Source organism: Pholcus phalangioides, unplaced genomic scaffold (assembly GCF_987345545.1).
Source record: "Pholcus phalangioides strain wild (caught in Gottingen) unplaced genomic scaffold, Ppha-v1.0 ptg000024l_1, whole genome shotgun sequence".
NCBI lineage: Eukaryota > Metazoa > Arthropoda > Arachnida > Araneae > Pholcidae > Pholcus > Pholcus phalangioides.
This window is the reverse complement of record NW_028301616.1, coordinates 19,957,307-19,982,260: the sequence shown is the minus strand read 5'-3', so window position 1 is coordinate 19,982,260 and position 24,954 is coordinate 19,957,307. Positions and strand designations below refer to the sequence as shown.

Genomic DNA, 24,954 nt, shown 5'->3' with positions numbered 1-24,954 from the left:
TCAGGAGTTCAAAATTTTTACAACCACTTCCAGTGCTGTATTAACTCACAAGGAGTCTATTTTGAATAAAAGCTAGAGTAAGTAAAAAATAAACGTTGTCTTTTTTTAATTTTATTTCTTATCAGTCACCTTTCCCACTGGATAGACTGCATATATATATATACAGGGTGATTTATATCACCTGTATTTCCTGTGTGTGGGACATTTCCATATTTTTATGTAACTTTGATTCCAACTTTTCATGAAAATGTCCCATTATTCTCTATATATTTTCAACAAAGCCTATTGAAATTTTTATGCATGACTGAAATTAAGTATCAAAATCATTGTCCCAATCCTATGAATCATAATTATGACTAAATATTGTCATCATTTTTGGTGATAATTGACAATTTTTCTGTACTTTTATTGAGGAAATATGGTCAGCTCACATATATGCAACTGATATTCATTAATTCAATGGTTTAAAATATTTTGAAGCAATATCTTAAGAGCAGCGTTTTACTGCCAGATTCTAGGCAACACCTTTTTAAGCATAGAAATATCGATCGAGAAATAGGATCGAGTACCAGTAAGTCCAATGATGGTTGGTGTAAAAATCTAGCCCATCACTCTTGGCTGTGTTTTTTCAATATTTATATTAACCTTGGAGCTAGTGAAGATAAGCAGAAAAACTCATTAACCTAAGATATTACTGTATAGATAAGATATATGGCTCCATGTACAATCACAATTTAACATGTTTTTTTAGGGGAAAAAATATTTTATTTTTCCAAAAAATGTTTTTCTGTCCATAAATGATGGCATGCAAAAGTGAATCATTTACGCAATATTAAAACTAATTTTATAATTAAAAAAAGAAAGTCCATATCAGTGATGTTTATATTATGTCACGTCCATCACATTTCCAAAACAAAAAAAAAAAATCAAAACTGATATTCTGTATATAGCCTGAAGCAACATATATATATCGATCAGAACACAATTAATAATGTTCTTTTACGAAAAAAAATTCTCAATGCAAATATAAAGCCTAATATACACAAGTTTCAACACCAACCATACAGAGAAACGGAAATAGTACACATTTACATTTTCAAAAACAAGACCAATGCCAACCATTAAGTTATTATTCAGCCTTTTAAAAAGCTACAGAAAAAAATTGTTTCCATCAATGTTGAAAACTCGTCAAAAATACAGATAAACATACATCACTGGACATCTTACGTCTTTTTTCCCCCTTGTACTGATTAGAAATCTAACAATTTTGGCTGTGCGATTTGTGGTTGTTGAAAAAAATTTCTTCTAATTCACTCTTTCATCGGTTCATTGCTGACTGGAGATTTGAATGGGCAGCTGGAAAATGAAAATTAATAAATCAATATAGCTTAATTTTTTTCACCTTTCGTCAGCAATAATTAGCAAAATAAACATAGGTTATGTACTCCTTATACCCACCTTCAATATAAATTATCACTGATAAAAAATTAACTTTTTCACTGGCATTGGCGAGATATCTGGCATTCTTAAAATCCTTTAATTTCAACATTAACAAACCCAGATATTTGGTAAAGCAGAATGGAATAAAGTTTTCTATCCCCCACTTTCTTGGAGTCTTCAGCAGAGAAACATCTAGAATAGGGGTCTTGGGCCACATTTGACCCTCAAAGCTTTTTGTCATTTGTGCCTCACCAACCATTTTTGGAACATGATTGAAAATATTGGAATTCCAGAACCAATGAAAGAAATAATTTTGGAATAAATAAAAGAAATTAACTAATCCCTTGAGGTCTGCTGGAAGTACTTTATGGTCTCTCGAGGTTACAAAGTGTTTGTATTGCAGTGAAAACTAAGTATAACAATACTGTCTGTAATGATAAACCTGCCTATAATGATATTTTGTTTGGTCCTGGCATAACTCCTATTTAATAAGAAGTAGCACATATGCTCAAATTGTATACAATAACCTATCTATAAAAATATTTTTTCCAGGTCCCTAAAGTATCGTTATAGACAATTTTTACTGCACCCTTGCATGCCAGAGGCACAAATAAGCAAATTTTCTTTTCTTTTTTATCAGATGGTTGGACACTTTATTTTGTTAAGTTTTGCCTAAAACGCAAATGTGTACCCCTATTAAAACATATTAAAAGTTTTTTTAGAAAAATAACTCCCATAGAGTAACATGAATAGAGTAAACATTCAAACGTAATTTTCCCGTCTTTCTTTTTCCCACGGACATTGCATTTTTGTGCTTCTGACATGATGGGGAAGATGCATGTATGTATTCATGCAATGATGATAAAAAAAAATATCAGAATTGATGAAAGAAATAATTTTAAAATTTTGAAAAAATATATATAAATCAATGAGGGAAATTATTTCACAATTAACAAAAGAATAATTTCATAATTATTCAAAGAAATTACTCTTAAGATACTTATATTGAGAAGGAAATAATTTCAGAATTACTGAAATAAATACTCACAGAATCATTCAAAGCAATTTCAGATTAAAATTAACCAGTAATTAATCAAACTTCAGTGACAAAAATTATTTCAAAGTTAATTAAAATTGATAATTAATAAAATAATTTCAGAACAAATGTCTTCAATTATTTTTGCCCTTGACTCAGTGCACACCAGTTAGACACGACTAAACTTCAGACAACCTCTCATTGCTGTTCACATTGATTTGTATGATGCAACACACAATAGTCAAAGACATATTGAAATGTTGCATCATACAAATCAACGTGAACAAAAATGACTGCTTGTCTAAATCTGTCTTATCATGTCTAACTAGTGTGCGCCCAGCCCAAGATGTCACTGTAAATTATATGAATATACCTTTGTTAATCTGAATTCTTATATAATTACAAATATCTCAGTATGAGTTAGTGGTCCGTAGGCTTCATTTTTCGGGGGCAATTTCGATTTGACCTGCAGTGGCTAAAAGGTTGAAGACAAGGGCCCATCCCCGATCTAGAATATTAGACGGTTTGTATTTAATATTAATCAATTTTTTTCTATCAAATAAATACATACCATTTCTATCTCCACCAGGTATAGTATTTCTGGACTGCCAATGGCCTCTGTTACCACCACCTCCAGAATAACCTCTGCCTCCCCGATAACCTCTGCTTCTGTAACCACCTCCACGATTCCTCATTGGATTACGTCTCCAATTGTTACTTCCAGAAACACCAAATGTTTCCACATTGAGTTTCCTCTCTTGACGCCAGTCATGACGGTGAATATTTCTGAAATAATGAAGTAAAATTTATGGAACATGGTGTTGGACACACATCAACTGAACCATCAATCAGATTATATACTACTATCAACTAATTATAAAAAAAAGGGCATTATTAGTGGAAAAGTTTACCAAGACTTATGTCATCAGTCTTGAACGAATAACGCAAGTTTAGGGTATTACTGTACTGTATTTGAATGATTTTATAGATTCAAATACAGCACAGTGATACCCCAGACTTACGTAATTCGTTCCAAGACTGGTGAAATAAGTCTAGGTCAACTTTTAAACTAATAATGCCCCTCCTTCCCCCTAAAGAGAGGGTAAAGCTGCAAAGATTTTCATTATTCTTTATCTATATACAAAAAATTTCTCTTTGTGTGTGTTCTCTGTACGAATCTATAATTTTAGACTGATCTTTACCAAATTTTATAAATAGGCTACAGTCAAACTGTTATAACATCCAAGATCCTTGAAAATCTTGTTATAACCGAGCCATCACTACAACCGAGACTGACATTTTCAAGAAGTTTTGATGGAAAATATACAATCAGATGCAATCAAATACTGTGCATAAAGTTATTTCACTGTTATTATGCTGACCATAATTGATCTAGAAAAGTACACGAAATTGGGATCATAACTATGAGACATCACCAATTTTTGCTAAAAATATTGCCAATTGTAGATGAAATCAAAAATTGCTTATAAACAACCCTTGGTGAAAATACAGTGATGCAGCAAATCTGCAGTGATTTCAAATGTGTTTCACAGGGGAGAAAAAAATTGGAACATGTCAAATATGGGAGATTTTTTTAGATGAGAATGCTTTTAGTCATTTATTATATGATGATTTATAAATTATGCAAATCATCTTCATTCCCCGATTCAAGTAAAAATTAATAATTAAAATAAACACCATCGAAAAAATCTGGAAAAATGGAACATTTTGATAAGAAAAGTGAGGAAGGATAAAATTACGAGAAAATGCAGTAATGCTCTGTGTAAGGATCATGTCAATGAGGAGCATCAAAAATGTGTAACGAATCTTTTATTTTTTCAAAATTACATATCAATAGAACAGACAAACATTGCCTTAATGTGATGAGCTCCAGTTCTAGAAATTTCTCACAAAAAGCAATAAAAGCCAAAAGAGGATCAGTGAAAAATGTCTCATTATACTTGAAGTTGTTGCAATTTCATAGACGTTTTATCAGCATCAACATTAATATTCTATATGGTGATCAGCCCACACCGTCAAGAATTGACATTACAATGAGAGAGTTATAACCAAGTTTGATTTTATATGAAACAGTACCCAATTTGAACTTGGCTACTTTAAAAGTTCATGAGAGCTGGACAACAATTCTGTGCTCAGATGGCAAAATGTTACAAGTCACTTTTTAAAAATTTCACGATGGCAAATTTGTAAACAATATTTTGCCAAAATGTGATGTGGCTTTTTGAATTATTACAATTTGCATCTATTGTTTTCTCATAAACTGAAAGAGAAAAACAAATTTTTACAACTTTCCTAAATTTTCGCAAACAAGATTCCGGAATTTGAACTCAATTTTTTTAGAAAAGTGATTTATGACATTTTGCCATCCGACCACAAAATCGATCAAAATGGTCAAAAAACTGTCCAGCAATATGACTTTCACTGAGACATTTTTCTAAGAACACAAAATCTAACACCCTCAAGCTTTGCTTAAAATGCATTTTATTGAAAAAAATCATTTTTAGGACAAGACAACGTAAATGTGAGGTAATGTAAGTCAAGGGTACAGAAGTCTGGGTATCACTATACTTGCGATTGAACTGAATCCCCCGAGAATTTTTAATTGCATCAATGTATCTAACAGCACCTATAAACAAAAAGTTTCTGATACTGGATTAAAAATATCTATGCAGAGTTACCCTTTGCTTCTTTCAAGTGCTTCACAGCTAATATTATCAAAGAAGGACTTTTGACGATCATAATATATTGTATCATCATCATCAGCAGGCGCATCAGCACTCCCATTGTCTGGCCATATTTGTTCATCTTTCTTCTCTTCTTCGTGATCAACGCTTGAATTAGATGGAGACTCTGAAATGGAAAATACTTTGTTAAAGAAATTTGTTTGAGAGAATAGAACCTGGTGAGATTTTGCATATCCATCAATAAGCTCCGATGTTGAAACAGATGTTTTTCCACGAATAATTTATATTTAAGAAACCTGTCTTTATCTGTCAAGAGATTATGTCAAGCTCATACTGAAAAAAAAACCAAAGTCTGTTCCCAATATCTTGGGTCCTGATGCAGATAAACTGCTGTACTAATTTTTGATATCACTCTGCACTCTTTATCTCTATTGGCTGATATATATTTTACCCGCCCCCTTCATTACATGTTAAGGAGCACATGTTTTTTGAGGAAGATTTTAATTTTCGTGAGAATGTAAATTTGTTATAAAAGAATTTTCCTGAGATAAAAAATTTTTCACTGTTTCCCAAATTTTGTTGAAATAAAAAAAAAATTAATAACACTAATATAGAAAGAGGTACATCTCTCTCAAAAATAAAAATATTTGATAAGATATTCTATCATTATCATGGCACCCTCCTCAAGAGATGACAGGGGCCTGGGACAATTCTTGGCATTTTTTTTATTTTTTCACGCTACACTTTTACTATAGAACGGCCCTTGAAAGGTTGGTCTGAGGGGCTGCCAAAGATCCTATTTAGGAGGCCTTGCTGCACGATGTTGGGGGCCATTGTCATTATAAAAGCTTGTGAGACCTTATTTTATGCCAGATACTGAGAAATCCTTTTTTTCTTTAAAATTCTACAATTTTGTTTCTGATCTAATTCATGCCATGATATTCCTGGGCCGAATAAGCTACTAATTATAGCATAAAACAAATTATGAATAACTTGCTGTTGAATTGCCATTTTTTTTCGTCGGTCTGTATATTTAAATATTTTGTAATTTTCCACGGGCTGAAGCAGTTCCAATTTGATGGAGTCATCTAGTACTTTGCTTCTTTACTTCAACCTGTTTTTGATTCTTCTGTGTTTCTGCCGAGACAATTTAGTTTTTTAGTGTAGCGACCCATGACCCTGAACATCTAGCAGCAGAGGGCCCCTAAATTGGGATCTTTTGTAGGCCCCAGGTCAGACTTTTTCACGGGCCACTCCATAATGGATCTATATTGTCTGTAATAATGAGGCTAACTAAATTAAAAATGAGCAGTATAATTGGTATTCGTACTGATATGCCTGGTATTTCGAACCAGGTTTTTAAAACTACCTTCATGTCTTCGCGATAATCCTCAGACTTTATGACTCTCTACCTTCAACGAAACAAATATCAATGCCTCCCTACAAACTGTTTAAACAGAACTGCAAGTTCTTTGGAAGTGTATATTCACCATGATAAGTGACCCCCTCCCCGTCTAGTGTATGTCAAAGCGCATGGGCGAGAAAAAAAATCTCGTTAACAGCAACAATCCCTGTTTATAGGAGTTGAGTAGCTGCAAAGAAATAAATTTTCAAATGGCTCTACCAAACAAGATAGACACAGACATTTCATTTATGTCATCAAACCATAAAGAAGGAAGCACTTTTGCAATAATTCTTGCAGAAGCATTAATAATAAAAAAAATAAAAATAAAGAAACAATACTTCCGTTAAGAGAGACAGTCAGTCATGTTTGAGTGAGAAAGGTGTTTCCTGTCAACACCCACCCTGAGGAGACAGCAGCAAAAATGCTTTGACCGATCTTTAAATTTTTTTTTTTTTCATCTTTCAGATAACTTTGAAATAATACATAAATTACAGATTAAATAAAATAAACAATTCGGAAATAATACAATATTACCAAATAAATAAATAAAAATACAAATTGTGAGGTATTTCATGATACGAGGGGCAAAGGACAGACTATATTTTTAGCAGTGCTGTACTGTAAGAGAGGTGATATGTCATTTTGAGTATCACACACATGTTTTTGCACACTGCTTCGGACAGAAATTAGAAGAAACAAAGATTTAGCACTGTTATACTTATCCAATAAGTGCTCCAATTTGATCATGCATTTAGAATGAAAAATTACTTGCTCAGACAATTTTTTTTCTTCTTAAAGTTTTGAAAAATTTAGAATCACCTCGAGTGTGTATATTTCACATAAAAAAAATTTCATCAGTAACATACTCTGCTTCTAACTTATCACTACACATTTATAGGCTCACCTATTTTCACTTTTGCCAGTTTACCCTCCAATTCCTGAAATTCAGCATTTGCCGATTCAAAATCATATTCGTCATCAAACTGGAGAAGTTTAGTGCGACCCGAATAATTTTGTCTACTACGTCCCTGGCGTCTCGGTCTATGCTGATTTCCTGTGAAATTTAAAAGAAGAATAAAATTGGGATTTAAAAAAATGTTTTAAACATTGATAATTTGAAAAAAAATCCTATAGGGTGAGAAAAACAACTTACTTCCACCTCGTTGAGGCGATCGTTGCTGTTGTTGCTGCTGCTGCATCCTGTGCCCCTGTGGACCAGATCTACGTTGCGATTGATTTGAAGATCCAGCATGTTGTTGCTGCTGTTGTACTGGTGAGACTCTACCACCAACTTGGCGTCTTAATGGAGCTTTATTTTCTTTGGACTCTGGGCGTGATGAACCAACTGGTCCCGGAAGAGGAACGCTTCCATCAAGAGTTGGGCTTTTGCTCTGCTGAGGAGTTAGGGTAGGAGTTTCTGATCTAGAATCTGACAAAAAAAAGAAGTTGAAAATCATATTGATTCAAATGGCAGACCTGCCAATATCAGAAAGAAAAAAATCCTACTCTATCCATAAAAAAGTGTAACATGGCCCGTTTTCCAATGTACAGGGGCAAAAGGAAGTGGGAGTATCCCATACTAAAAATAGATTGGGAAGTTATATAATTATAATCAGAAAAATTGCTGCATGAGAAAAAATAAGGTTTACTTCAAAAAAAAAATCTCAGGAAGACAACAGATCAATAAAAAATTTGTGAGTTTGTCTATTTTTTGCCATTTTTGCATTACTGTTTTATCTAAAATGAAATATGATTTCACTCACCGGGACACACAGTCCTCTGATCATGTGAAAACATAAAAATTGATTGGATGAATGCCAACGTGTTGAATATCATCCGATATTCATAATTCACAATTTGACATTCTAGTCACCTGAATGATTAACCACTTTACGATCAAGGACGTAATATTTCATCCAAACGCCAGTGGAATAAATTCAAAAAAGTTGTGTTTTCTTTCCTCTTTCATCACCGCGAAGCTTTGTTGCAAACATAAGGGGGAAAAAATTAGTTCTTTTTACTTCTGTGATGTATCCTTCTACTATACACATCTAAGAGTGAAAGAGAACAGGTAGGTGAGGGTAAAAAGAGAAACCTACTTTGTACCGACTCGATTATCTGTATATATACGTATATTACAGATTAAGAGTATACTAGATAAGTATACCTCTTTCTCTTACACTTATGTGTTACATTGTTTTCTTTTCATTTGTTTTTTCCTAACTTTTCTACTTTTTTATAACATGTGGTTAGGTTAGGACAAAGTTACCATATTCATTGCTGATTCGTCAAATAGAGATCATCCAAATTTCTGGCCAATCACTTGTGAACAAAGCAGTTAATACAGTAAAACCTGTCTTTAACAGAACATGTATCTTAATACAGGTTCCGTTAAACTAAGCAGAAACCTGTCTTTGAATGAAAAAATGTGTGGTCCCGTGATTTCAATGCCAAAATACACATTAAAAACCTGAATTAAATGGAACCTATCTAACGCAGAAATGGAAAGGAAAATTGTACCCTTTAACGGAAAATTTCTCATAAACACTGAGTATTTGGCAACCAATAGACCAAAGGATCATACAAAATTGTTAGAGTGCTCCACTGAAATTGTTTATGCAATCCATGCTTGCAAATGCAAGTTCTACATCATCCACCCAGCAAAAACGATTCCTGTACTTGATGCTGGATTTGATAAGCTATGTGTAGTAAAGTAGTTGCTTGCTGAAATTGTAACAAACTTTTTTAGAAAAGCAGGCAAATCATTGTAAGGGTTGAATTTCCAAATGATATGCAAGACTTACAAAATTGTATGGAAGCTGTACATTTCGTGATCGCAAGGCTGAGCAGGGCCGGAATCAATTAGAGGCAAAGGGGGCGACTGCCCCATTGGCAAAATTTAAGGGGCGCCAAATTTTAGGTGGGAGCAAATACACCGTTATAAAATCATTGATTTTTACAGTATTAGGGGTAACAAACTCTTGTTATGTTTCCTTCATGAAATTCTTAGTTACGGCCCTGCGGCTAAGGATTACATAAACATAGATAATATACAAACTGAAGCTAACACGACACATACTGGCACCCTAATTGAACATTTTTTAAGTAGTTAAAAAGAATATAAATGTTATTTTAGAAGAAAAACAGTGTAGATTGAAATTTTATACAGATGCTGTCAAAACCTAAATACAGTACTTAGTAATTATAGACTAATTATTTACTTTATTTTATTTATTTTAAAATTATTTACTTTATCTTCAATTAATTTATTATTTTATTTCATTGCAATCTCTCACACGAGATCGTTACATAATTTTACACATTGTGTCAATTGGACCTTTATTAAGCAGAAACTTGAGTTCAACGGATAAAAGTCTTGATCCATTGAATACAGGTTTTACTGTATTAATAGAACTTCATATAATAGAATAATATTGCACCGGAATCAAGTGCATTATTTTTAGTCGAAAATTTCCGAAAATCCTGAAAATTCCCGACCCTTAATAACAATGAAAATTAATTTTATAGTTCATGGTAAAGTTTTGACGATACTCAAATAGATCCACAATAATAAACCATTATTTTCTCCATCAAAAATGTGTGAATTATGAAATCAATTTTTGGCACAAGTTCATTTAGAAAATTCAGCCTGAATTTAAAAAATAAAATGCTATATTTTCATGTATGAAATGCTATCAGATATAAGCATGGGAAAAAATTCTCTCTCTCTAACCTAGTTTGAAAATAAACTTATAACAAATCTGACTTAAAAATATTTTTTCCTTTCTATTGGATTTTGGAGCAGAATTCTTAATTATCAAACTTGACATACCTGAATGCTGTGAACCAGGAGTCACGTTGAAAGGTTGAGGAATGTTAGATAGTCCAGAATGTGGGGGAGAAGTATAAGGTTGGCAAGATGGTATTGCTCCGATGGGCCCAAAAGAACTAGCTGAACTTTGAGGACTGAATGGTGCACTTGGTAGAGAGGGAACAGGAGCGGAGTGCTTTGGAAATAAAATCAAGAAGGCAATGAAATTTAACAGGAAAAAAATAAAACAATGAATATAAGTGAGATACATGATTTAAGCAATGAATAAAAGACATACACTGTCCTTAGGTGCCAATTCCCAAACTCAAAAAATCTGTAGTTTGTCACGTGATGAAGCATTTTGCTGCCAAAGAAAACATGTCATACACACAAAAGGGAAAATTGGGGATTTTTCAGAGTGATCATATGATTCATTTTCCCATGACATTCTTGTATTTTCCTGTAATTTTAGTCCTCCAGCTTTTGTCCTCTCCAGTCTCCTGTTTCTTCTTCTATTTTCAACAAAGCCTAATTGGTTTTTTATTCTTCACTGAAATCAAAATGATTATTTTGACTTGTCATATTAAATGTTTTTTTTTTCCTGAAATTCTTTTTAATCCACTGTGATTTGCAGCAGCATTTTATTTCCCGTGATTGGAGATTTTAGCAATGATCGGAAATTTTGTACAGTTTTTTATATATTCAGTGAATTGATTGGCAATTTCAAAATTTTGTACAGTTTTTTATATATTCAGTGAATTGATTGGCAATTTCCTGTACTCTTATTGAGAAGAAATGGTCACCTTGAGTTTGCAAAGACAGAAGGATTTTTTGGGAAGATTTTTAATTTCGGCAAAGCACAATTTGAGGATTTTTTAGGATTTCTTCTAATCTAAGATGCGAAAAATTAGAAGAACCCAGATTCTGATCTGAAGATTTTGATGAGGCTAAAAAGTAGGCCTATGAAGGCTTCTGTGTAAATTGCAAGCATTGCCACCTATGTGCACTGTCCTATAATTCCACTGAAAATTTTTTACAAATTTCTGAAGGAGGCTAACATTGTTGTACACTGAAGTTCTGACAACAAAATTTCGTCAACAGACAAATTTTGCAAAATTAAGAAATTTGATATCAACCCGTTCTTACAAATTATTTATTTTGCCTGAACATGCCTGACGATTGGAGGATGCCAGCTTGAATATTTTGGTACCCCCAGCACAGGCTACTTTACCGTACCCGACTGGCGCAGTGGTAAGATGCTCATCTTCCACTCCACGAAGGTCTGAAATTATATGCCTGCGAAAAATGAAAATCAGTCGTAAATCAGATTATTATGTGTCTCCACACTGCCAAATAAAGACCAATTCACAAAGTTCAAGTTATTTTCAAATGAAAGGGACAAGACCATCAATAATCAATTTAAGAAAGCTGATAAAAAATATGAAAATTTACAATAGCTCATTAGGGGGAGAGCAGGACAGGGAGAAGTGTGACAGTTGCTTTTACACATAAATGAATTGCTTAGATTTGTTTTCTTTCCAACGTGTGGAGCTATTCATGCTTAACATTTATTGCAAGCAACCTTTGGACAAAAAAAATTTACAGTGTTATAAATTGAAAAAAATAATTTTCACTATTCGGAAGTTTCACTAAAAGTATAAGCGACTACATTAAATTTTATGAAGTAGTTTTATAGTTTCATTACTTTTTGAATGTAAATTGGACGGAAATGGTAAAAAATAGATCAGTTCTAAATATATTCAAGCATTGACATTCAGACTGAAAAAACTATGTGGTTTGTATGGTTGCTTCAGTTCTTTTTATATATTTGTCCCATTTTTTTTCAACGATGCTTTTATTTAAATTTGTAGCATTTGCCCTAAACACAGTACCTGCTTCATAACCATACATGATGAATACGACGTGAAGTAGAAATAACATTTATAACAAAATTTTGATAATTTATAACAAATGTTAAATAAAAAATTGAAAATGGTATTTATTTAAACAGTTATATAAGCAACATTAATTTATCATCAGATTTCCAGCTAAAAACTCATCAATTCGATGAAACGATAAACTTAAAAAAAAATGAATGACATCTTTTGAAAAAAAAAATATTTTGATTTAGTTAAACAGTTTTATATTCTGCTAGTATTTTTTTGAATACAAATACAAGGCCACAACAGGCAAAATGTCCAGCGAGGAATACTAATATGTTAGTATCGTGGGAAAAAATCTAAGTTTGCACATAATATTTTGAAACCTGAGGATTTCAGACAATTTCAGACAGGTTATCCCGCCTGTCCTGTCCAAAAACACAGGGATTTTTTTCAATAAATTGAATTTCTTCAGAAAAATTTAGAGATAACCCGTATTTTCAATCACTAAATTTCCTGCATTTTCCTCAATGATGTACAGTGAATACAAGTATGAAAGTATATTTTTAATTGAATAGGGATGTTACTAATGATTTACTAATATAAATTACAATGGTAATACTCAGTGAGAACTAAATTATCGAGTATACCTGCAGGCCACTCATACCATCGTTGCGGACCAGAGGTGGCCTGTAGACCATAGCTTGAGAAACGCCGCACTAGAGGGAGGAATGGGACATGCTAATATTAGTTTAATTAAATTATTAGTTTTAAAAATATTTGATAACTGTGACTATTTAATAGTTTTTCTTGTACTTAGACATTTAACTTATGTTCAGATACTTTCTTTATTGTTTTCGTGAAGAATCTGTAGCAATTACTAGCTATTTAACAGATATGACTTTTTTCTTCAAATTTTTCATATAGTAGAAGGTTTTATTTAAATCTGCCACAGTTATATAATTTTTGAAAGCTTTATCAATACTGCGGTTGTGATTTAAACGGTCCTTTAATTTCAATTGGATCTGTTTTGCACTACAATATTTATTAAATTTACACTTTTTAATGATTGTCCAATTCCTCCCACATGGAAGGAATGTGACAATTTTTGTTTTACAAAATTAATTTCTCATAAAAGATGAAATCTTAGTTCTTTCAAAGTGTTATATATACTCTTTTTATTTCCAAAAGTGATAAGGTTTATGCTTTATCAACTACAACATGGTATATTTTATAAAAACAATATCAAGTGAATATTAGTGAGTCTGACAGAGTACCAGGACTTACCATTATCCGCTCAGGAGGGGGGGGGGGGTGTTCAGATATGGCAGCAGGGCTCCCACTCAAAAAATGTGCAATCATTTTTGTCAGTGTAATCATTTTTGACAAATGAACACTTCCATTTCTAGCTCTTTGCTGAGCATTGTGAATATTGTTTATAAATATACAGAAAAATACAAAAAATACTTAAAAATACAGAAGACAATGGAATGCTATTGGGTAGCATCAGAATCACCAAACCTAAAATAGGATAGGCCTATGTATCCAACTGCTTTGTAATGCAAACTGATGTTTCCTATATTTGCACTATAATTTTGAATGATGAATGTTAGTTACTGTCCAAGACCATGAAGTAATAAATACAAAATTATTTTTTCCATCCAAACGGAAGTTTTTAATGACTATTATACTTGTTGAACCCTCAAACTAACAATTATACTTGTTGAACCCTCAAACTAAGCAAATGAAAAATTAAGCTACCAAATGGTCCACATACATCCTCCCAAATAACCTTAAAAACAATTCAATTTCTGCTTTGGCAGAATCATTAATCGCATTCTCCAACATTTGTAATATTTGGGAATATATCAATGATTCCCTGCTCAATTAAAATCAATTACACAAATTTTGCCAATAGAATTTGGTAAAAAAGTAAGAAAAGTAGGACAAAAACTAGAGAGTAGGACAAAACCGAGAAAGTAGGACAAAAGTAGGACATTTTACCAAAAAGTAGGAATAGTAGGATGAGTGGAAGCCCTATGGCAGTGATTCCAGTACTGCCAAGGGGTAGTAGGGGGGTATAAGAGTAGGATTCACCAATGCAATGGGTGAAAGGCATGAAAAACATTTGTTCCTCACTTATGGTCATGTTCTTGCAGTTACCCGCATTCACTGATATGTGGCTTTGTTGGGATGGGAGCCATCTGAATAGGAGGGGGGCAGGCTTAGATCAATAATAATAGTAACAACTAATAGTCATAGTTAATGGTAATAATAACAATATAAACTGGAAGTACTTCCGACTTGGATGGCTTCTTGATTGACACTAAATCACAGGGCAAATTAAAATGTGCGCTAATAAATGCCCGGAGCTTGAAAGAAGGAGCTTAATAAGAAAAAATTTTTAGAAACTATGATAGCCATTACAGAATCTTGGACAAACCAAACGATGGGGATGAATCTATCTTACACATCTCAGTATACAATACTTTTTAAAGAAAAAATCTGATAGAGAAAAAGGGGGCAGAGGCTAGAGAGTGTAACGAGCAGAGAAGTGATATTGAAACTATATGGGTAGAGCTTGAAAACAAAAGCCATCGTAAACTTATTATAGGGGGTTTGCTATAATCCACTGAATAAGGATCCAAACTACATTACAAAACTTCATGATAACATTTTCTACATGTATAAGCATGTGAGAGGGTTGCCATATTAGGAGATTTCAATTACCCGGGTATCGATTGGAAGAACCTTTCAACTGGAGATCAATTTGAAGGGGATTACTTAAAGTCAGTGCTCGATAATTTTTTGTATCAGAAGCCACTGGGGGTACTGCAATTAAAAATTTAGTTCGCACTAGTTTCGAGGATCTTGTCAAACATGTTTCGGTGGAGACAAGTTTTCTTCCAGTGATCATCGTGTAATTAGTTTTCTCTAACTTTTCTTTGGGTAAACTTGATAACAAAAGAATGGTTCCTTGTTTTCGGAGAACTATCTTTGATGTTTTGAGAGAAAGGTTAGCTGGAGTTTTCAAAAACTGGTTGGAATCAGTCGGGTGGTATGTCAATTAGAAGAATTTAGTAGAAACCTGTCCCCTGTTTTGCACGATGTCGATGCCATACCTTTCATGAAATCCATAGGCTTTCTGGATATTATGCCAAGGTGAGCAGGAAAAAAGTGGTGTTTCTCTCTACCAGGAATCGAACCCAGGACTTTGTACATACTGGGCAAGCGCACTTGCCATTATACCAGAAAGCCTATTGATTTCATGTACTTAGTTGAGCAAAAATCATCATCCATCTCTACTGCCGCCACCTGGAGGTCATTGGCTGAAGTTAAAAAAAAAAAGGGGCTGCATGTCTCTATTCAGCAAAAATCACGCTACTGTGCATGGTTTAAGGAACAAAGGATTGTATCTCTGTGGTTGTGGTATAATGGTAAGTGTGCTTGCCTGGTATGCAAGAGGTCCTGGGTTTGATTCCCGGTGGAGAGAAACAACACTTTTTTCCCTGTTCATAACCTAATATCCAGAAAGTCTATAGATTTCATGTATCTTAGCTGAGCAAAAAATCATCATCCATCGCCATACCCTTCATTCATAAAAAGCATGTTTGTACACATCACACCCCCTGATAGCACGAGTAATCTTTATCTTGAAAAGAAAAGAGCATTCAGAGAGTATAAAAGTGGACAAGGTGACCTGTCATTGTTTACTGGTAAAAGAAGGGCATTGAAGAAAGTTATAAGGGATAGTAAAAAGGAAGTTCAATCTGGGTTGGTAGATCGGCTCTGACGCAAACCCATTTTTCAGGTACATCAATACTGGATGTAAGGGGACAGTTGGCCCCCTCTCTATGGGAGGGTCTCGAGCAATGTAGGCACTTATAGTGTTTTCAATTACTTTTTTGTATCAGTTTTAATAGAGAAAAATATGTTCAATGTAAAGGTGTTGCATGGGGTGATAAAATTTGACGATATTCAAGCGGAACATGTGGAGGTCCCAAATCTTCTAAAAAATGTATGTGCAAGCAAAGCACCAGATGATATCTATAGTCACGAAATATGCTAATGAATTGTTGGGACCAGTCGCACAGATTTACAGGAGTAGTGTTGCTGAGGGTATCATCTCAAGGGATTGGAAGCAAGCTTGCTAATGTGATTCCGATACTTAAAAAGGGTAGTAGAGAAGCTGTGTCCAATCATCGTACAGTGAGTTTGACGACCCCCGCTCGAAAATTTTGGAAACTATCAAAAAGTAATTGGTGAAGAAGATAGATGAGAATAATGTATAGTCAGATAATCAGCACGAGTTCAGGAAGGGAAGTTGTGAAACTAACCACCTTAGCTTCTGTGATCACATGACTGAGGCTTGCGTAAGAGCAAAAATGCAGATGTTTACCTTGAGATTTCCAGAAGGCATTCTCAATCAGGTCCAACAAGGTAAATTCTTGAAGTGTTTACACGAGATATAGGGGTTGGGGCAACTTGCTGAATCGGATAGAAAAATGGTTAAGAGATAGGTCACAACGGGTTATGGTGAATTCCCTGGGTCAGGCATCACAAGTAGTGACCCTCAAGGAAGTGTCTTTGGCCCATACTTTTTCCCTTTTATAGATAAACTCGATCAGGGTATCGATGGGATTGTTAGCAAATTCGCAAATGATGTGAAAATAATGTGGGTAGTCGGGAATCAAAGCGATGGGGAATTGTTACACATTATATTAGGAATATTATATCACTCCAATATTAATGCCACGGTAGCTTAAACCCTGATTGACAAGTGTATGGGCGCTCACTTTGGTTCAAACAACTCGTGTTTTTCTTACAAGTTGAATGGTGTCATTACCCCCGGATGTAACTAAGGTCACCGATTTGGGAATTTGCAAGTGGCTTAGGTTTTATGAATATTGTTCAGCGGTGGTCAAAAAATCAAATAGAATGCTCGGATTCATTTTCAAAAAGGTCGTTTCCCATTCTCCTAGTCATTCTTCTGCTTTTTCAAAGGATTAGTTCATCCTGGACTGGAGTAAGTTGTAAGGTTTGGAGACCATACCCACACAGGGACATAGACATGATTGAAGAGGAGTACAGAGAATAGCTACACAGGTCCTTGTTGGCACACGGAGCTTGAGTTATGAAGAGCGACTTTATTTTTTGAATATGTTTACATTGGAAGAACGCAGGTGTCTGGATTGATATGATAGAAGTGTTAAAAATTTTTAACGGGATGGATAGGATGGATTATTAATATATCATCAATCAACTGCTTTGACAAGGGGACACTAGTATCGATTGGTAAGGAACAATTCTAGGTTGTGGTGTCGCAGAGAATTTTTCTCTAATAGGGTTGTTAATAAATGGAATAACTTACCCCAAATTCTAACACAATTGACACGTTTAAAAAAGAAATACAATAAACATGTTGGGATGAATCGAGAAGCTATCCATACTTAGACAACCATAAATATTTTTTATGTACATTGCATTATATGTGATCATGTATATATAATTTTTTATAATTGAATTTTAATTGGGTTGGTGTGTTTTAGAAATACATGACATCCATATTTGTTATGGGCATCCTCAGCCACCTCAATGGGTATTTTGCCTGTTGTGGCCTTGCATCTGTACTTATTTAAAATGTTTTGTGAAAAAAGTGTCACATTCCTCACCAATCTCTCCTACAGGTGAGGAAAATAATTATCTTTATTAATGCCAACATTATACATTAAAAAAGATGACATTGAAAGAAATATACCTGTACAATAGCTGGATCATTGGGAAGGCCACTGTTAAGTGTTTGCTGGGGTTTCGGAGCTTCACATACTTGAAGATCCTTTATATCACTAGCTCTAAATATGATATATTCATAGACTTCATCTCTAGGTGCAACAGGACGTTCAGTGGGTCGGTCTTCAGTACCAAATGATCGAACTGTTAGATATAAAAAAAATAGTTACAAACACACAATCACATGTCACACAAAAACTTTCCAATTAATTTGAATAATTTCTCCCTTCCTCCTTTTCCTGTTGATTTCAAATTTAAATGTACAATAAATTTACATCATTTCATTTTTTCAAGTGTCTTGATTACTAAGGCTTGGATTTTCGAGATATTGGTTATATTTTAAGCATTTTTGAGTGATCCGTCATATTTTAATGCATTTTCAAGCAATAGATCTTTTTTTGCCATTTTTATCACTGAAAATTTTAATCTGTGGGCATTTTCTTCAGAGATGCAGTAGGCCTATGCACTTACAAAGAATTCTTGTATTTTCTTTAAAAAAAATCTCATTCCCAGTAGTCACTTTTTTGTTCTTGGAGGAGCCTTATGCTGTTTCTGAACGGCACGCTAAGCACTTGCAAAAATTGAGAGAAAATGTTTCATCTGGGAGATTCAAACTGTACATTTACTGCAAATAATAATTTGAAGTTCTCATGCATTGGGTGGCAATTATTAAACACTATCCAATGCAGGGTTTTCTAAACTTTTCATTCCGTCCCTTCTTAAGAAAACGGTTTTCTCACCGCCATCTAACTCAAGAAAACCCATAGGATCCTATATTATACCTATAGTTTCTATTACCTCCGACCATCCCCCAATCAGAAAGACTGATCTAACACAGTTTTGTAATATTGATGAGATTGATCATTTCAAAAAAACAGGCATATTCCAGCAGAATAACGAAAGTTCTCACACCACAGCTGTAACCTAACACGCTCTATAAAGTATCAGTGTTACTATAGGCAGCGAGAATAGATATCTCACAACAGCTATATCTATTTTTTCCCTTTGGCAACCTTTTTTGACAATTTCTTTTCAAGCCTGTAAGTGCTTTTCTTCCTGATCAGCTATTCTCTTTCATTAGCTATCATTTTTCTCCAGCTATTATTTCCTTTGGCTTCCACGTTTGCCATTTTGGTATTGTACAGTCTGAAGGTGAAGTCATTCCCCCCCCCCCAGGGGTCGCTAGTAATAGGCTTTTGTGTTAAAGTGTGGTGTTTGAATCAACTGAACATCATCCATCAGAAATTTGAAGCCTTTTTTCATTCATTCCGTTGTACAGTACACACTGTTTTCCCAGTATGTTACACTCATTTTTTCTTGTCAGAATACCTCGTTTTCTTTCAGGTTATACATTTTATATTTCCTTTTTATATTGATTTTTACAGACTAGGCATTATACCAAGAATTTGAATCCCGCAATTGTGTTTTTATTCAACCTAGAGACAGTTTTTACCAAACCCATTGAGACTTCTTTACATTGACCATTGTATTATTTAAAAGAGAGTCCCAGTTTTTTTTATTTACAACCCTCCTCCAGAACAAATCATAGCCCGCCGCTGTCTCAATGAAGCAGGTGGTCAAAGAAAATCTGGGCAATGCTGGAAAATATGAGTACATGAGTTATGAACCTAACGTGAAGTTTGTTTATGTGTAATGCTTGTTACAGTGCTGCCATATTTTTCAAACTACGAGTGAAGTGTAATTCCCATGCTCATCCAACAGTTAGATGATTGGATATTTGTACCGTTGTAGGCCTGTTGCAAGACTTTTTAAGGGAGAGATAGACTCGCATTCACACCTCAGTTTAGAACCACAGAAAACCAATTTCTGCCGACCACTTATTTACAAGCCAGAGTTATTATTCCAGAATCATGTTTTTTATTTTTTTTTACTTGCTGTTCATTTCATAATAGGCTGCTACATTTTCCATCGCAATCCCTTATTTAATCCGAGAATGTTGTTTCGTTTGTAATTGTATTTGCTGCCATTTGACTTTTGTCTTTTCTAGTTTTAACATCCATAATATTATCCTATTTTGGTAACGAGATGATTTTTTTTCTTTGGCAAAGAAAGAAAAGTCTTCCAAAAGCATGACTCTGTTTCACTCTTGAGTCTTGACCCTAAAAGCGGAATGTTTTGCATTTTGCTGCAACAAGAATTTGGCTGACTGGAATGGTTCTGCAGTAAAAATTTGCAGCCAGTGGTGATTGAGTGGTCATAGCAGCGAACTCGCATCGAGGAACTGGGTTTGAACCCCACCATTGCCACAGGGATGGTCAGCTGAAGTTGGTTTTATGTGGTTACCAACTTTGAAATGTGAATGCCAGCCGATCTCCCATTTACAGTGCTATAGAAAGCAACAGACCTACAAATGGTAGAATTATTCAATCATTGTACTTCACTCATAGAAATACTGACAACAGCAGTACTACACAGTAACAAACTCCATGTTAGGTTTCCAACACATACACACACATTCCAATAAGTATCAACTCGTTAGAAATTCCAGAGAAGAATGTGGATGAGGTGCCTGTGTGTGTGTGGTTTAGTAGTAAAAATTCTGATAGTTGCGTTTTCTACACATCTCTTGAAATTCTTTCAGATTGTTCTTGTAGTAATGATTGCTCTGTGACACATGTTGCTGATTTCAGCTATTCTGCTTTGGGGCTGTTGATGACTTATCATACTTTTGGACATTTTTTCCTCGCCAAAGAAAAAAAGTCACTAACACATCACCAAAAAATTATATACAGGGTGTTTCAAAAAGAATCATCCTATTAAAAAAAATTATAACTATTCAGCTTTTAATCTGTTTTGGTCAAATAATGTATAGGTAGAAAGAGGGAAATCTAGAGTTTTACGCAGTTGCAGACAGGTAGAGCTAACGATCTTCCTTCGGCCGCCAATTCAGTGTTTGTCAAGATGACGACTGCACAACAGATTAGTTTTGTGTTCTAAGCTTTGCGAAGTGCGAATTTGTAACAACTGCTCGAGCCTTTTGTTGACAATACGTTGATGTTGAACTTCCTACCACTCAGAGCATTAGGTGATGGTATAAACAATTCAGAGACAGGGGTTGTCTGTGTAAAGAGAAATCCCCTGGCCATCCCCGCATGTCAGACGAAAACGTGGAGAGCATTCCAGAGTTTCACACGTAGTCCATAGAAATCCACTTGCAGTAGATGTAAACATTCTTGCAAAAGTTAGGGACGAATTTGACAACTGTATAGACATGTGCCTTGCATCCCAAGGTGGACATATTGAGCACCTTTAATTTGGTTTGTGAAAACTTTTGATTAGCCATGTAATGTAAAATTAATCTTAAGAGTGTATGCTCAATATTTTTCGTAATATGATACACATTTCAAATCGGGTGATTCTTTTTGAAACAGCCTGTACTTTAATAGATGTTCAGGCTGTTAAATGATAATTAGATACAACCAAAATTCCTCATGGGCAGTGTATTATATTACATCTTTTTTTTTTTTAATATTCACTTTTACTTAGGGTTGCTGTGTTTTAGATATAGCCTATTTAACATCCATATTTTTTTATGAGCATCTTTTTTTTCAGCCACCTCGTCAGGCATTTTGCCTGTTGTGGCATTTGTATTTGTGCCGGCCACCATTGAGGCAATTTACTATTATTTTAATCCGGAATAGGTGAGTTGTGTCTGAATTTATTTGATGTACCTGAAACATTATGAGAGTGTAGCAATATGCATGGATTTTTTTAGTCATTCAGTCTTCTAGATCGGCATTTAAAGTATGAAAATAAATTTATATGTTATGATTGATAAATTAAATATTATACATAAAAACCGGCTATTATACATGCTTACCAATTGTCTTAGTAAGCTTGATAAATTTATTACTCTTTACCGGCAAACATGTATAATAACCAAGCATCATTGGTAAATTTTATAAATACTTGAAATGTATTGAAGCGTCGTTGGGAGCACCATAGTGCTCCCTGAAGTATTAACAGTGCTCGATGCTCATGTCCGGTTTTTAGTATTTGTGAGCACTTGATCAACGCTCCAATTAAACATCTTGTAAAAAATGCATTAAAATATTAAAATCTCATCCAGATTTCAATCATACGTAGGGGAGGTCAAACTTCTCGAAACAGTGCTCTCCAGGGCAGTAACAAGAATTTTTGCTAACTTTAAAATTTGATCATTTCGTAATGGTATTCTTTGTTCCCACCTAAAACTGCTGTCCCTGTCCCTAAATTTTGCCGCCTGGGGCAATTGCTCCTCTGCCCTCTCTAGTTATAACCCTGGTGCTATCTGCATTAATTATTAATTGGTGATTTTGATAAATATGAAAAAATTCTAAATGCGTCTATTATGTGTGATGAATCTAGTCCGAACCTACTATAACAAAAAATTTTAGGATAGTACCACAATAAAATAGTACAATACATGTACGGTATATTATATACAGTGGAACCTGCGCATAAAGATAAACCTGCCTGTATCGATATTTTCTTCCGTACTGGTGGAATTCTTATTCAGTAGGGAAATAGCACAAATGCTCAAACTATCTACAACAGTATTTTATCTAAGTCCCTACAGTATTGTTATAGATAGGTTTCACTGCAGTATGATTTACCATGTTTACCAACGACACTATGCTCGGATACTATGCATAATCACCAGTAAAAGTAATTAATTTAGGGAAGTTTATCTTACTTTAACTTACCAAAATGCTTGGTAAGTATGCATAATAACCAGTTACTATATATAATAACTGCATTTATCACATTTGCAGCAACATACATATTTGTTTTGAGTCTGGCGCTCCCTGTGGCAAAACTTATTGAATGGGAAGTCTGCTCACATTTGCAAATCTCAATGGAAGACAAACTAAAAAGTACACGAGTTTCAACAACCATTCAATGATATCCGAAGATGATGTCACTCTGCTATTACTACAAACGTTTTAACAGCTGGCTGAAGCGCAGATAAATCCAGGAAAGAAAATTCAACTGGCCTCCAGGGAAATCGAAGAGGCCGTAGGTTCGATTCCCCACAAGGCCCGTTGAATTTTCTTTCCCAGATTTATCTTTCGAACCAGATGTCGAAAACCTTCGCATTCAATGACAGCATTAAAAATTGCCCTCTCAAAACACCTAACTCGTTTATAACTACACAATTTCATGGTCTAAGCGTATTGTTATAACCGAATTTGACTATATCCATGCACTGCACATTATTGAAACCAAACATACTATATATATTTATATCTAAGTGGTTGAATCACCGAAATACATCCTCATATACCAACTTTTCCATACTTTCAAGATTTCATTTTTCAACAAATAGGTATATCTCAATGTAAACAATGGGTTGAGCAACCCCCCCCCCCCTAATTAAAATAATTACCAATGAATATTTTCTATTATTTGCAACAAATAAGCTGTAATGTGTATTTTATTTTGTTGAAACAAACCGAAAATATATGGACATTTCCTTTTTTTTTCAATTATATGAGAGGATAGATGAATACCTTTGGCCAAAGCAACAGTAGACTCTTTTGTATCGATGGTGTACAATATCCCTTCATAGCGTATCTCGGATTTAGAAATTAAACTTATTTTACTCCCCAGGTATGGAATTCCGCCGCTCATCTTTCTTCTCCCTTCAAAATTTTCAACTAAAAATTGAATTCAACACAAGCACGGAGAAAATGAGAAGAAGAAAAAAAAACTAAGGATGTTTCAGCTGAATGCAAGACAATTGATAAGCATCACCCCAACAACAAACCCCGGCTAAACAACATGGCTACCACGCTGGCTGCTTTGAGTGAATCTACAAAACCATACAACGACGGAGAAAAAAAAAACAAACTAATTTTATATTCTTAATGTTTGAAGAATAGATACATATATATATATAAATTTATAAATTTAAATATTTTTTATATAGCTTTTTGAGCTCCTGAAAAAAAATTTATATTTTTCTCAATTTTTTTTCGAATCCAGAACATCCAAAATCGCTCTTGTCTAGTAGTGAAAATTACTAATCAACAGCTACGTTTTAAACAGAAGCTATTTTTTACCAATAAGAGTTCTATAGTGATTGGATAAGTTATTCAGATGATTTTTAATATGATGACCATATTTAATGGTGAAAAATGCGGTAATTCAAATTTGTGATTTAAAAAATATGGAATACCGCTAATTAGTTAAAATTTATACAAAAAATAATCATCATAAAGGGAAGAGCAAAGAATCAGAATTAAAAAGGTGAAGTCTTCAACAAAGGAATGAAATTCCGTTTTCTGCAGCAAAGCATTGCAAAATCAAAGAATTTTTTTTTAAATTGAGAATATGCTTTATAAAATTCATAACTTCAGTATAATGATAGCAAATTTTAAAATTTTAATTAGTGTAGTTTTTCACAAGAAAAAAAACAGACGTTTAAAAATACGGAAAAATTACTTTTTTTTTTTTCCATGAAATACGATCAATCCATCGAGCTTATATTACTAATAACTACGAGTAAATACACTGCTCAAAACAATTAGGGGAGCAAGCAAAAAAGTGAAGAAAACCGTGCGAGACAGCCACGTATTGGCATACAATGGATAGTACACGCGTATCAATGCGCAATACAGAAAAAAGACAAAAGCTTTAATTCTTTGAAAATATGGAAAAAACATGAAAAGATCATTTAGGGCAACAATTTGGTTACATGTAAACGATAAAAAAAAGTACTGTTTAGACATGATGCATGAGTTTTAATAGGGCGTGTGGTCTCCTCGAACAGCTAAGACTGCTGCACACCCGTTTGCCATGGATGCGATGAGGTTATCGATCAGACTTTGGGGAATACTGTTCCACTCCTCAAGAAGTGCAATCTGCAAGTCTCGGACAGTAGC

At 34.1% G+C, this 24,954-nt stretch overlaps 1 protein-coding gene across 2 annotated transcripts; it reads right to left on the bottom strand.

The window, feature by feature from the left end:
• Positions 1–1,112: 1,112 nt before the first annotated feature.
• Positions 1,113–24,112, bottom strand: tral (LSM14 family protein trailer hitch). Of its 2 annotated transcripts, XM_089250418.1 has the most exons (9): positions 23,581–23,878; positions 18,036–18,211; positions 12,928–12,996; positions 10,419–10,593; positions 7,740–8,015; positions 7,491–7,640; positions 5,176–5,347; positions 3,048–3,262; positions 1,113–1,356 (listed from the first exon to the last, which is right to left on the bottom strand). In XM_089250418.1, exons 1-9 carry the CDS (start codon positions 23,699–23,701, stop codon positions 1,319–1,321), a joined length of 1,392 nt encoding a protein of 463 aa, XP_089106544.1. In that variant the 5' UTR covers positions 23,702–23,878; the 3' UTR covers positions 1,113–1,318. The 2 variants fall into 2 exon arrangements, with proteins under 2 accessions (XP_089106544.1, XP_089106546.1); XM_089250420.1 differs by lacking the exon at positions 12,928–12,996 and having other exon boundaries at positions 23,581–24,112.
• Positions 24,113–24,954: the final 842 nt, after the last annotated feature.